A 14,496-nucleotide genomic window follows, 5' to 3' on the forward strand; every position below is an offset into this window, starting at 1 on the left:
CATTTTCCTGTAATCTTTTCCTGATTTTATTTTCTGTTTATTTTCCCCACGCCCCGTTCCTTTTTCTAATCAAATTCTGTTTTAACTTGGTAACTTGTTTGTTCATTCATTGGTTAACATTACACATGTGCATGAGTCTTTGCAAGAAGGCAGCGCTGGACTGTAAGCTCATTGGAGCTCTGACTGCTTCTTTCTGCGTGTCCACATAGTGCGTAGCACAATGGGGCCCAGCTCTTGACTGGAGTTTAGGGTGACCAGATGCCACGATTTTATAGGGACAGACCTGATTTTTGGGTATTTTTCTTATATAGGCTTCTATTACCCCCCACCCTGTCCCGATTTTTCACATTTGCTGTCTGGTCACCCTACTGGAGTTTCTAGGAACTACCACAATACAAAGGATGATAGTAGTTGCCGTTAGGGAAAAATAAGACCTCCTGGAAACAAAACAAATGGTAAACAACGGACTCGACCTTGTGTGGGGATATGAGATTTAGGGTGTGTTCAGGGTGAATGTACTGTCAGTTTGCTATGGAGAAGAGGTGGCCCCTAGTCTCAGAGGGATGGGAAGTGACAGTTGGAGGAGAAGAGGAAGGCAGTGGACGGAGGCAGGCAGGGGGCAGCCTGAGAGAGAGAAAGAAACACAGAGTCTGGGAGTAAATGCAGAGAAATAGGGTGTGAGGAGAGGGCAGCCAGAGAGACAGAGGGAAACCAGACTGAGAGAAACCGAGAGTAAGTGGAGTGACTGAGGTTGAGCAGGGCAGAGAGCCATACAGAAGAAGGTTCTTTTAGTTTAAAGCTGGCTGGTCAAGTCAGTCCATGTTCGATGGCCAGTTCCTGAGCTTCCGTTCCTGATCCTCAGTTCTGGTTGTCTCCTAACGTTGATACATGTGGTGCCAGAGAACTGGAACAGGAGAAGAAAAGGTCCTTCAGATCCCATGGGTCTGGTCTAATGTCTACCCCTGCAAGCGAGCACCCCTGGAGTCAAGTCCATCCCTCCAGGGCTCAAAGACTGCCTTGAGCGTTAGATAGGACCCAGCGAGTTATCTGGGGAAAGGGGAACCTTGAACTAACATAATAATAACAACAACCTATAAGATAATAGCCTGTGCATACAGAGATAGATATACACCTCTACCTCGATATAATGCTGTCCTTGGGAGCCAAAAAATCTTACCGCATTATAGGTGAAACCGCGTTATATCAAACTTGCTTTGATCCACCAGAGTGCGCAGCCCCGCCCCCCCGGAGCACTGCTTTACCGCGTTATATCCAAATTCGTGTTATATCGGGTCGCGTTATAGCGAGGTAGAGGTATATTTCTTTATTTAGCGGGTTATATTGAGTTAAATACACTTAGTAGTAAGTTATTTATATATATATATATATACACACACACACACACACACACACCCTGTTATAAATGTTTTTATGATATACATTCTTCATCTATTTAATGTTATTGTGGGTAAGTGGAATCTAGTTCCGGTTGTTCCAGTTTAAGTAAAATCCCTTTTATTTTATTTATTTTTTGACAACCAGTTGTATTCTCTTGGCTCTCTCCTGCCGAGTAAATTATACCATCACTGTGATGGACCATTACTAGATCTTGGTTGGTGGTTTTGGATGGGGTCCATTCCATGGGGACCCTCGGCTGTATTACAAATTACAAACAGAATAACCCGACTCTGAGAGGTCTGTTTACAAAAAAACAAAACCCCACCCAGAAATAGCAATTCTCGAGGATAGTAGTCAAAACAGATGACATAAACCAATTAGGATAGAGAATCATAAAATCACAAAAACATAGGGCTGGAAGAGACCTCAAGAGGCATCTAGTTCAGTTCTATGAATTGAGGCAGGACCAAATAAACCTAGACCATCCATGGCAGGTGTTTGTCCAACCTGTTCTTAAAAACCTCCAATTATGTGGATTCCACGACCTCCCTTGGAAGCCTATTCCAGAGCTTAACTACCCTGATAGTTGGGAAGTTTTTCCTAATCTCTAACCTAAATCTCCCTTGCTGCAGATTAAGCCCATTACTTCTTGTCCTACCTTCAGCAAACATGGAGAACAATTCATCACCATCCTCTTTCTCAGAGCCCTTAACCTATTTGAAAAATTATCAGGTCAGAAAAATAGAAGCAGTTTCATGGCAATAATGTAACTGAGGTGGTGATGCTTAGAACACTATGCGATAACAGCACTTTGAGACCTAAAGGCTGACTAGGTCTTTAAAAATCCATTTGTCTTCATCTCACAATGTCTCTTCTTTTTGTGCATGTGTACACACACACACACATGAGTGCACCAAGGAATGTTCACTCTCTGTGTGAATCCTAAAATTTCTTGCTCTAAAATCACCCTGCTATTTGGCGTATCTTGCTATTGACAGGACTTCAGTGTCACAGTTCCTACAGCCGGTGGGGAAAAAAGAAAAAAAAGAAAAATTGTTTCAGTTTTGCAGGTTTTTTTTTTTAAATTTTCATGAAATGTTTTTTGAAAATGTTAACTATTGTTTGTTTTCCCCTCACTTTTTCCTTTTTGCTACTGAGTGCAATAAAATGAACAGCGTCCAAGGCTTCAGATTTTTGGACACTTTTTTCCTTTTTCTTAGTCCTGGTCTACACTGAACAATTAGACTGATCTAGCTACATCGCTCAGGGTTGTGAAAAATTTCATGCCTGGAGCACCACAGTTAGGTCAACCTACCCCCCAGAGTAGATGTAGCTAGGTCATCAGAAGGGACACCACACACCCTCCCTAGGAACCTGGTGGGAGTGGGAGGACCAGGGCTCACGCTGGCACCCTATAGTTGGGGAGAGCAAGGATAAGAGGGAGGCTAAAGCTCCACCCCATAGGACCTAGCTACCACTTTCTGTTGATGTAGGAAGCGTCCATATTACGGCACTACAATGGCATAGCTGCAGCTGGCCCTTTAAGGGGAGATGGGCCTCAGTCCTCCTGTGACAAGCCTAACTTGCCTCCCCAGGTGAGAAAATGATTTTGGTCATGTGACTAAGTCAGGCCAAGCCCAGAAATATATAAGGGAGAGGCACTAAGGGGACACTAAGGAGTTGCTGGATAAAGAAGTCAACCAGCACATAGGATGGAGGACTGTGAGATCCCAGATTTGCGAGGTAAGTTACATGCTGGGGAGGCCAAACTTTAAAGCCCCAGTCACAAGGCGGACTCAGACCCTAAATCTGAAGAAGAGTAGAAAGGAAGCTTTGTGGGAGTCGAATTATATTGAACAAATCAGACTCCAGGAGAAGAGGAATATTGTTTCAAAGACTTTGCTTATGACTGAATTATTTTGGCAGAACTCAGAGGGAAACTGAGGCAGGGTGCCTTTGGGCTGTCCTAGGCCACAATGGGATGTCCTGGGACAGTTACTTGTCTCTACACCGTTTAGTTTACATTTTTCCACTCAAACTTTTCAAAGATGAGGGAGCTTTGAAAAGTTACAGCAAGGAAAGAGAGAAACAATGAGGGGAAAAATAGAAGAAGTGAAAGGAAAAACCCTCAACATCCTTCATTCTATTTATTCTATTTGGTGGCAAAAATGGGGACAAAAGAGGAGGAAAACCCCAAAATCTGATATTTTGAAAATCAATTTACAAGAACTAAAAGGAAATGTTCATTTTGAAACAAGAAAATTGTTTGTAATTTTCTGTCAAACAACTGAACAACCTTCATGAAATGATATATTCCAGCAAAACAACTGTTTTCAATTAAACTCTATTTTTCACAGGAGTCTCTTGGCTGAAAAAGTTTAAACCAGTTCTAAAAATGACCTTTTCTAAGCTCACTCAGTGATAATGAGAATGTTGACAATGAGTCTTATACACATGAGGGGGCGAAGCATACAAACTTCAAATGGGCTCAGATACCATGGCGACAGATGTGGCATAAGTGGATGGATCCCTTTGAAATTAAGCTCATTGGTACAAGTACAGTATATGTAGTAGAAATAATAGTAGCAAACCTTCAAGTAGTGTTTGATATTAGAGAAAAGAAATGCAGTCAAAAGTCTTCCTTGTGAATGCTCCTTCGTGCTTTGAATACACGTACATCCTTACTAGGATCGTAGTGGACCTCACGTACCGAAAACTGTCCCTTCAGCATCTCCAGGAAATTCTGATCCCGTTCATAGCGAATCCGACACGATAACAGAATAACAGTATGTTCTGAGCACAAGTGCTCCAGTGTCCGAAGCAGATCTGCAAAGGTGTCTTCCAGATAAATGATGTCTGCGCCCAGGATAAAGTCAAACTTTCCTGGCAAGAAGTTCCCCAAGTTTCTTCCCCAAGTCAGTTCCTTTACCACAGCTCGTGGCTGGAGGTCGGGAGGTAAGTTAGCCTGAACGTTTGACTCGAGAAATTCCAGTGCGGCTTCCCTGTCTGTGATGGTGACATGAGCACCTGTGTGGCACAAGGAGTGTAAGTGTCAAGACAAATAACTGATGCCCACCGATACAGCTTTTGGAATACAATTGCTCGTTTCCATTAAGAGTTAACAAAATTACTGAATAACAATGAAAACATTTACTGAGATGCTTGATTTTAAGTCAACTGACACTTGGAATATTTAGTTTTATTTATGTTTAATGGTAAAAATAGTACTATCAGATCAAAATCGTTTTTGGAATAAATGACTATTTCTTTTTAGAAAGACGGAGCCAATTGCCCATTGAAGGAAACGACAGAATAAATGGTGGGAGATGATTATAAAAAAGTCTCATCTGATTTTTGCCCTGGTGTAAAGAGGACTTAAAATTTAAGAATTGACACACTAGAGCAGATCCTCGGCCGGGGTAAACTGTCATAACTCCACTGACTTCAGTGGGATCAGAGTCAGACCACTCCCACCCCACTTCTACACTGATGTAAATTAGCAGAACCCCCCATTGGCCTAATGAAGCCAATGGTAAAACTCTCATTGACTACACTGGGTACAGAATTAGGCTAAACTGAATGCTTTTGAAAATCCCCACCTAGGGCTCCAATCAAGTCCACCTACACAGATCCAATTGCAGGATCAAATCCTATGGCTACAGCGAAGGTAAGAAAAAAAAGTAAGAGCGGGGGAGTCTTCTTAGCGTATGTGCAATGTGCCTCAGGCGGCACATGACCAGGATTCATCCCTGAATTTGGTCCGCTGGTTGGATCATTAGCTCCCCAGCTTGGACTGGGTACTGAGGGGGCATGCGACGTGAATGCTGATCCATGCCTCCCAGGGGGGTGTGGGGTAATAATGTATTGTTAACACATACAGTGCAGGAATTAATTACAATTAGAACGAGTGAGTTTCCCAGATAAAGACGGTGCTAGTTTTAAAATGATCAAATACCGGTTGCTTTTCAAACGAGAATCAAACTAATATTAGTTCATGTTAGTGGAATTGAGCATCTGTCAAGATCTGTCGGTGGTCAGGCAAAGGAGTCCAGTGCTACCTTTACTCTTAGTCTGTGCTACTGCTAGGGTGTCTAATGAAACTCTGAAACAAGCAATGAGTGAATACAGCAGGAAGCAAAGCTAGGGCTGTGAGATACCAGACTTATGACTGGCCCCGCTATTGGTCTAGCGATGCCGTGACTCACTATGCACACCCATTGTAAAGGGGAGGCAGCGCAGCACCGTGGATGGGACATCAGACTAGATCAGGAGACTTGAGTTCAGTTCCTGGCCCTGCCACTGAGTGATTGACAGAACTTGGGCAAGTTGCTTAATTGCTCCATGCCTCAGTTTCCCTGCCTGCAAAATAGGGTTAATAACGTTTATGCATCTTTGTAAAGTGCTTTGCTATCTGTTGCTGGAGCTCAGTATACAAAATGTGAAGTATTAATAAAGCTGAAGGACACAAGCACAGCATTTATTCCCTGGGGGAGAACAGCTACAGAAAAGAAGGGGATGCCATTGAGCTCACTGCCACGGAAACAGCAGGCAGCCTTAAGGGGGTTCTACTATGAAGAAACCTGGTGTAGCACCATCACCACAATAAATAATGCAGGAGGCTCTAAAGCCTAATAAGGAAAATGAGCCACAGAGGAAACATCACAGTAACGGTCACATCGCTTAGCTGTTACAGCAGCCCTGTCACTTAATGTGTGAATTTTACGGCAGCACCGATTTCTTAAAGAAAAACTTACCCAATAACGTGGCCACTATTCCCAGCAATCCAGTTCCTGCTCCTAGTTCAATCACTGAGCGCCCTTGTAGATCAATACTTCCCATCTCCAGATAAGTACACAGGACGACAGCCTGAACCAAGAGACAGGACTAATTAAGACTTGGTGGTAATTTAGTGATGCCAGACCACAGTATTTCTGATTGAAACCAGTAGAGAAGGTTGCAAGATACAATCAAACACCTCGAGTCTACAGGTATACTTTGCCATCCATGTTATACAAAGGCTGATGAGAGGCAGAGAGGAATGTCCAATCAATCCTGCAAAGTAGGTTAAAATAATGACATGGGACTGTTTCTTCATTAAATCCAAAACACAACAGAAGGAAGCAGAAAAAGAAATAGTTGCACTAAGAAAGGAAAAGCAGGATTTTTGTTGATGCAAAAATGAATGCAAAATTGCAGAACCACTGAGATGCACCATTGCCCTTTATCGTATTTCTTACAACTTTCCAAAACCTTTCGGTTTAATCTTGGTACATGCTTGGCATGCTCTTCCATAATGTGTGTGAAGGTCAAGCAGTTGAGCGTAATGGATTAAGAGCACTTCTATTTAAGTACAAGTTAAATCCAATGTGAGCTACTGTTAAGCAAGTTCCCACACCCAAATCAGGACTTCGCAAGAGCATCTGCTATAGAAAATTCTCTCATCAATATCAGACTTATCCTTAGGAACGGAATGATAGCTGTGCTAGCGTATATGCTCCAATTAACATGAGCAGTTAAATTGCCAAACTCATTATTTATGATCAGAGAGAGAGGCATGATTTAGTGGTCAAAGCACAGGACTAGAACACAGGTACAGCTAAATTCCAATACAAGGTCGACCACTGACGACTCCTGTGCTTCGGGTTCTCTAGCTACTACAGGACGCTACTTAACTATCTCATCAAGGTGGTGTGGGGATTAGTGGATGTCCAGTGCTTTGAAGATTAAAAGAGCTATGCAAATACTAAGTATTATTTTATTATTATTAAGACTTGGTTAAAAAAATGGGAAAACAACTTTGTGATAAGTCTTGAAAGTGGCCCCATTTCCCACAACGTCTTTCATGGGTTTTTTTTTCAAAATGTTAAACTTTCTATTGCAGTAATTGTCAACATTTTTCATCTACCAAAAAAATGGATTTTCTTACTGAAAACACAGGTTCCAGTACACTAGCAATCTAACAACAACAAAATCTAAAAATATTGAACATTTAGATCAAAGTATCAATTTTTAAATGTTGCAGAAAACTGTGCAAAATGGAAAGTTTTGATCATGCTGACAATGTACCATGAAAAGATTTTTTTTGCACTTTTCAATTGGGGAAAAAACTTCTCATGCAGAAAATTTGCAGCCAGCTCTCCTAGGCTGCTGGGCATGTCATTTCACCTGTCTATAAAATGGGAATAATTGTACTGGCCTCCTTTTGTAAAGAGTTTTGAGGTGTCCTGATGAAAGGCACTACATAAAAGCTCAGTATTATTAGGAGTTGGACTTGAAACAGACATGTTCTGCACAAATTGAAATATTTGTATTTTAATCATACGTACCGCGTCCCATACGACTGCTGCTACACCCAGTTGCTTCCAGTTTTGTTTGATTTGGATTGTGTGGCTGGCAAAGTGATACACAGATGAAGATTTATGGAACTTCTGCAATCCCCAGACCGCACTGTCGTCATAGGGAACCAACGCCATTTTATTATCCATCTATCAAATCTCTCTGACCTATGGAGCAAGGGAGAACAAGTCTATGTGAAACCTCAGTTAGAAAAGAACATCTGTTTTGTCCTCACAAACTAATTTGGCTTGTTTTAAATAACATGAGGAAGATTCCAAATACCACTTTGGAGCCTAATGATTCATTCATTGTTTAGCTACTGTGGAACAGCTTCAACAAGAGACTGAAGGAGTCCCACGTGAGACTATCCCTTAGCTCGGTGATTATGGCATTCATCTAAAAGGTGGTCAACTTCCTTCTCTCTCAGCTGGAGGGAAGACTTGAACTGGGGGTCTCCTACATCCCAGCTGAGTACCCTAACCTCTGGGCTAAAAGTGTTGGAAGAAGGCACTCCTCTCCCTCCCTGTTTTGTGTCAACTTGCGTGTAAGGGCTCATGCGGTAAGTGCTCTCTGAGCACACTTACCAGATAGGCCCCTCAGGCGAGTTGGACAGAGGAATGCCGATATTCCCCACTTCATATCAGATACATGTGTAAAATTCTTTGAATAAGATGGCAAGACAGCGTGACAAACGTGGAAGTGTTAAATCATGCTGGTACGTCATTCACGGGAACGTTCATTAGTAAGAAAAGACTTAGGTGGCTTGGACAGGTCAAGCGAGTGCTGGACTACAGGATCCCGAAGAGTGTGCTGTACTCTGAAACTCGCGAAGGGTCTAGAAAGAGAGGCAGACCACTGCGCAGATTTTGGGATGCTTGCAAAGAGGACTTCGTATCCTTTGGAATCGCTGTGGATGATTGGGAAAGGAATGCAGAATGCCGCTCTGGTTGACGGAGTCAGCTTGTAGATAGAGAGAAGCATTGTGAGGTGGACTGGATCAAGCTTTGTGATGACCGGTGTCAGAGGAGGAAAGAATCTGCTGCTTGGATTCAGAGCATTGCTCGTGCGTGGGTGTGCCCTCCGGTGCTGTCACTAGCCCATTGGACTCAGCAGCCATCGAAGAACTCACTGGCGCATACACCATGCTCTGTAAAGACCATTGATTGATTGAACCCCCTGGAGACAGCAGTCTACGTTTCCTGCCTTAAACTGCCATGCATTCGGATGATGCTCCATCCCATATCCTCCTGGGAATCACATCACCCACTCTTGTGGGTGGAACAAAGCCAGTTTAATACCACAATGGGTTCAGACAGAGCATGAAGAATGCTACGGTATCTAATGGACGCCGCGGAAGGAAGTCAAGGAGAAGGTAAATTATCCCCAGTGGACTTTAGCCAGGACAGTGGGAGTAATGCCAGTTACTAACTGTAAGAATGCCCAGGTCTCGGCCAAACCACGCATCAGCGAGCAGGGGGCAAGGTGAGCTTAATCTGCGGAGCTTTGTAGTGCAAAGGAAATGTGTAGCTAGCAGCTGCCGAGTCCCGACGGGGAGAAGGCCTGGCTGCGGAGGGCAGTGCTCGGCGGGCCATGCACGCTACCAACGCGCTAAGGGGCTTCTCCGCAGCCGCTCCTGCGGCAAAGGGCTTGCCCGGGGCGGTGCACGCAGCGCCCTTTCCCCCGTGCACACGCTGGGGGGGCGCACTGGAGCCCACGCAACGAGCCCTAGGGGCTGCCCGGGGAGCGAGCGCTCTTTGCAGCCCTTAGGGCGCCCGGCTGTCCCGGGAGGGGCCGCCCTGCACCCCGGGGCTGGGCACTCACCGCCACCTCCTCGCTACAGGCCGCGCTGAGTTCCGCCTCACCCGCCCCGGCAAGGGGGCGGTGTCGCTGCCTGCGCCCGGAGCGACGCAAACAAACCCTGCTCCCGTTTCCCTACCTTGGGTGTACTGAGCATGCGCACCCGAACTGAGCATGCCCAGTAACCTTCGCTGTAGCCTCTGCCCTCTCTCTGCCCTTACTCCTGCTTGCGATTAGCTGCCTCCTCTTTGGAGGGGTTTAAAAGGATGAAGGGGGGCAAAGTGCAGTGGGGGGGGGAGGGGGCTGTCAGGGTCTGAGCAGGGGGCACACATTTACTGGCCAGGGGGGCTCAAGCTACTGTAGCTAGCGGCAGAAGAGGGGCTGAAGGGGAAAACTCGGGGGTGGGAGCTGGGGTTAAGCCTGGGGGAGACGCTGCCAGACCCCGTGCAGGGACAAAACCCCCGTTTAGGGAGGGGGGGAACAGTGACCCTGTGGGATGAGGCACCCACTGTGCTCGCTAATCTAGGGGTGTGGGGGTGCAGAGGAGGTTTTCGTTCTGCTCACAGGACGCTGCATGTCAGCCCCGGAGCAGGGGGCGGGTTCCTGGGACTGGGGTCTTAAAGGCACAGGCCTCCAATTCCTAGCCTGTCAAAGCTTAATCACCGCAGCTCCTCTCTATCCTATACAAGTGATGCAGGGCCAGGGCCAGGGCTGCCCAGAGGGGGGGCAAGTGGGGCAATTTTCTACAGGGGCCCCCACGAGTATATCGGAGGCTGCCCCCGCCTCCGTCTTCCCCCAAGCCCCTGTGTCTCAGCACGCCGCGTCTGGGAGCAGCCCTGGCGCGCTGCAGCGCCGTGGCTCCAACGCTGTCCAACGCCACTCCTGGACGCTGCCTCTGGGCAGCCCTGTGCAGGGCTACGTTACTGCTCCAGCCAGGAGACTGAATGCGGTGAAATATTGTACAGACACTCCCTCCCTCAAACTCTGCCTCTCACATTTTGAATATGTAAAAGTGTCTTCTATCAGTTTCTATGTCTATATGAAATCACTCACTGCAGCTCATTTCTCTTATATAACATGCTGAGTTGCTAACTCCCTCCCAGAGCCCACATATCCGCACCCACTCCTGTACCCCAATCCCCTGCCCCAGGTCAGAGCCTGCACCCCTCACTCAAACTCCCCATAGCCTGCAACCCTCCTGCATCCCAGAGCCTGCACCCCAAAAAGGGCTGGATTAAGCTTTTGTGGGCCTGGTGCTAACCATATTTGTGAGCCCCCATGGGGGAAATGGGGACATGGGGCAGGGGGGCAGAGTCCTCAGAGCGACGGGCTGGCTGGGGGCAATGGGAGATGAGATGGGTCATGGCACGGCAGGGACAGCCCCATTCCACTCAGCGGAGTACAAGGGCACTGTTTACAAACCGGAAGCTGCCAGACGCACACTGGCCAGCCCGGCCCTGCGCTCCCATCGTGCTTCTTCCCCTTCGGGGCAGTCCCATGCTGCACCATGCTACTCCCCTGCCCAGCACCCCTCTGACTCCCTATGCCCAGTGCCACACCACCCAGAGACCCCCACAAATCCCCATGCCCAGTGCCCTCCCACAGACCACTCCCCCACCCACTCAGACCCCCCCCCCACAGATCCTCTCACTGCCCAGTGCCCCCTAGCTGGAGACCCCCCCACAGTCCTCCCACAACAGCACAGTGCCCTGCACCTCCCTGCCCAGAGCCCCCCCACAGATTCCCTCACTGCCCAGTGCCCTCCACCGCCCCACTGCCACAACTGCACAGTGCCCCGCACAGACCCCCCACATTTCCCAGCACCCCGACACACACAGATCTCCCCAACCCCCACTGCACAGCACCCCCCCCCTCAGACCCACTAGAGACCTACTCTCCCACACCCTAACCCCCAGCCACAATAGCCGGCCCTGATGGGAGGTGACTGTGTCTGCCAGGCTGAGCCGGCAGCGCAGCCAGAGCTGGTCCTGGGGCAGGATAACTCCGGCCCTTGGGGGTGCAATCAGCCAGGCTGGAGCAGGAGCAGAGCCTACCCGGGCCAGGCTCCCTCAGGACCCACATGCCTGGCAGGGCCCACCCTCTGCACCAGTCCCAGGTGGCTCTTTCCCTGGGGATGCAGCTGGGGCCCCACAGGTCCCAGGCAGTGGAGACAGCTCAGAGCTGGAGCAGTGCTGGAGAGTGGGGCAGATCCCTGGGACGTGAATCCCGAGATCCCACCCACACCCGTTGGCCCCGTGGCCAGCAGCCCTGCTGAGCCCACATGGTGGCCCCCAGCTGCTGGGTGATGAGCCCTCTACAGCAGCGGCATAGCCAGGTTCTAACATCAGGGATTTATTGTATTGTGTATAGTAAGTGTTTAATATAAAAATCAGGTAGTAGGGTTTACAATGTTATAACAAGAGATTGTGCTATTACCATTATCCAGTCAACTTGCACACTACTATTTTGAATTAGTGATAATTCAGAGAGAGAGAAAGAAAAAAGCTGAATTTAGAGAATAATTATTAACCAGATTCTTGGTTATTCACCAGCCACTTTGCTCCAGTCCATAGCACAAAGCACCATAAACCCAGTAGAATCTGGCCAAGAGAATATTCACCTCAAATTGGCATCTGCTACACTCCCCCCCCCCCCCCATTCCCAGTCACCACTATTCAGGATATAGCAATCGTCCAATAGATCAATTTGTCACATTAGCCAGGAGGAAGCAGGTCGTGAGTGTTTTTGACCACAAACCCCATCCCTCCTGATTCGCAACCCCATGGATCAGGGACAGGTGCATGAGCAGCCAAGTCATTGGAAATAAGCAAGGAGGAAGCCAGTGAAAAAAGTGAAAGTGGCCATTCTGGTATCACCTTGGGCTCAGGGGCATGCTAGCCAGGAGGAAGCAGATCAATCAAAGGGGACACTGGTATCCCCTTGGGCTTGGGGGCATGCTCCATACCCCCAAACCTTTCCTCCCTTTTCACAAATTCAATGAAAGGGGCCACTCTGGTCTCACCTTGGGCTCAGGGGCGTGCTCTGAACCCCCAAACCTTACCTCCCTTTTCACGGATTCACACACAAAAAAGTGAAACAGCGCGCCTCAATCGTCCAATAGATCAATTTGGCACATTAGCCAGGAGGAAGCAGATCATGAGTGGTTTCGACCACAAACAGCATCTCTCCTGTTTTGCAACCCTCCCTGGACCAGTGACAGATGCATGAGCAGCCAAGTCATTGGAAATAAGCAAGGAGGAAGCCAGTGGAAAAAATGAAAGGGGCCACTCTGGTCTCATCTTGGGCTCTGGGGCATGCTAGCCAGGAGGAAGCAGATCAATGAAAGGGGCCACTCTGCTATCACCTTGGGCTTGGGGGGCCCACTGGTCAGGAAGCAGATCGGGAGTGTTTTCGACCACATACCCCATCCCTCCTGAGTCGCAACCCCATGGACCAGGCGGTAGCAAGTAACCCAGATGTCAAGTTGCGTGGCAGAAATCGCACCCAGTTGCAAAACGGGAGGGTTGCTATTTGTGGCGTCACACCGGCGTGCAGAGGGGGCTGGGATGGCTCCGCAAGGGTTACAAATGCTGCAATAAGTGCGGGGGGGCCCAGACCCCCCCGCCCCTCATGTATGAACTGCTTTAACTATAGTGGGACAGTTAAAGCAATACCGCTTCGGTGTGTTGACAGCCTTTTTCCCTTAGACAACACTCCAGTAAATAGAGGTAAGGTTTTAGTGGTGTGAGTTAATAGACATGACTTCATATTTCATAGTAATCACAGCTGGTCTGGAAAGGCTTTCTTTCTTCACGCGCTACTGCAAAACTAGCTCTATGGGCTATCCATGGGGAGATTTTGAGTTTACAGAAAAATATCAAAAATGGAACTATTTTGAATCTGAAATACCCGCACTGGATCTGATGGGCGTTGTGCCAGTATTTAGCCTTAGATGGAGTTTACCACCAGCTTTGGGCTGCATTCCCAAGCAACCTGACTCCAAGAAGACCCGGTCCCGGCGCGCCGGGGGCCGCTACCGGGCTCACTCCGTCCACGGGCACCTCTTCTGGGAGTTGTCCTCTACAGACTGAACTCCTCAGCCAGACTACATCTTCCTGTTGCACCACAGTCTTCCCTATGGTGAGCCCATGTGTCAAGCCATGTGTATCATGGGAGATGTAGTCTGGCTGGGGGCCAATTGAGGAGGAAGGGAATATGAACCACGATGACAGCATTTTAGAATTAAAATATTAGGGGTTTTGTCCAGAATATTTCAGTTTGGGGCCAAAAAAAACTTTTTTTTTTTTTTAAATTCTGATATTGGGGGGGGGGGAGGGGTTTACAAAAAAAATCTAAATTTTCCAACGCGCACAGATATTTTTCTTTGAAACATTTTGTTTAGTCAGAAATCCAGTTTTCTGTCAAAATCTGTTTTTGACAGAAAATTTTCAGCCAGCCCTAATAATGTGATTTATATATAATGTGGGCAGTGTAAGATTTATGATTTCTTTAACTATCCCTTGCCTTACTTTAAATAGCCCGAGTTTTGTAGACGATGTGTAAGTACAGGATGTTACTTAGCAACCTTCACCAGTTTTTAAAATAAAGGTTCTTTGTCTCTGGAATCTCCCTAAGGTATTAGAATAGGCATCTGTCACCTTGATATCTAAATGCCAAGCAAATGTATGAAAAAAAAAATCAAAATTCCTGAGAGATGTTTGGAAGTTCCTTCTGCCTCTCCCTGGTTTCAGATGTGTTTGGTTTGTAGGAGGTCAATTGGATTATTGAAAAAGCAGACATGCTTTATCTTTCGATCTGCATTTACACTGCTATGAACATGACCTAAGCACCTGGAAGTTTTCAATACTGGTCTCTAAATGGTTCTTGGGTGACCATAGTTGACCATTACTGCAGCCCTTAACGTTTTGCGTATCTTAGTCAAAGCATATCTCTGGACTGGAAGAT

At 47.1% G+C, this 14,496-nt stretch overlaps 1 protein-coding gene across 5 annotated transcripts; it reads right to left on the minus strand.

The window, feature by feature from the left end:
• Positions 1–1,412: 1,412 nt before the first annotated feature.
• Positions 1,413–9,795, minus strand: METTL21A (methyltransferase 21A, HSPA lysine). Of its 5 annotated transcripts, none has more exons than XM_065560985.1 (5): positions 9,556–9,690; positions 7,725–7,901; positions 6,153–6,264; positions 3,990–4,425; positions 1,413–2,415 (listed from the first exon to the last, which is right to left on the minus strand). In XM_065560985.1, the coding sequence occupies exons 2-4, from the start codon at positions 7,881–7,883 to the stop codon at positions 4,028–4,030; spliced, it is 669 nt and encodes a 222-aa protein (XP_065417057.1). In that variant the 5' UTR covers positions 7,884–7,901; positions 9,556–9,690; the 3' UTR covers positions 1,413–2,415; positions 3,990–4,027. The 5 variants fall into 5 exon arrangements, with proteins under 5 accessions (XP_065417057.1, XP_023964970.1, XP_065417060.1 ...); XM_024109202.3 differs by adding an exon at positions 8,319–8,881 and having other exon boundaries at positions 1,413–4,425; positions 9,556–9,676; XM_065560988.1 differs by lacking the exon at positions 9,556–9,690 and adding an exon at positions 8,319–8,881.
• Positions 9,796–14,496: the final 4,701 nt, after the last annotated feature.

Source organism: Chrysemys picta, chromosome 11 (assembly GCF_011386835.1).
Source record: "Chrysemys picta bellii isolate R12L10 chromosome 11, ASM1138683v2, whole genome shotgun sequence".
Taxonomy (NCBI): domain Eukaryota; kingdom Metazoa; phylum Chordata; order Testudines; family Emydidae; genus Chrysemys; species Chrysemys picta.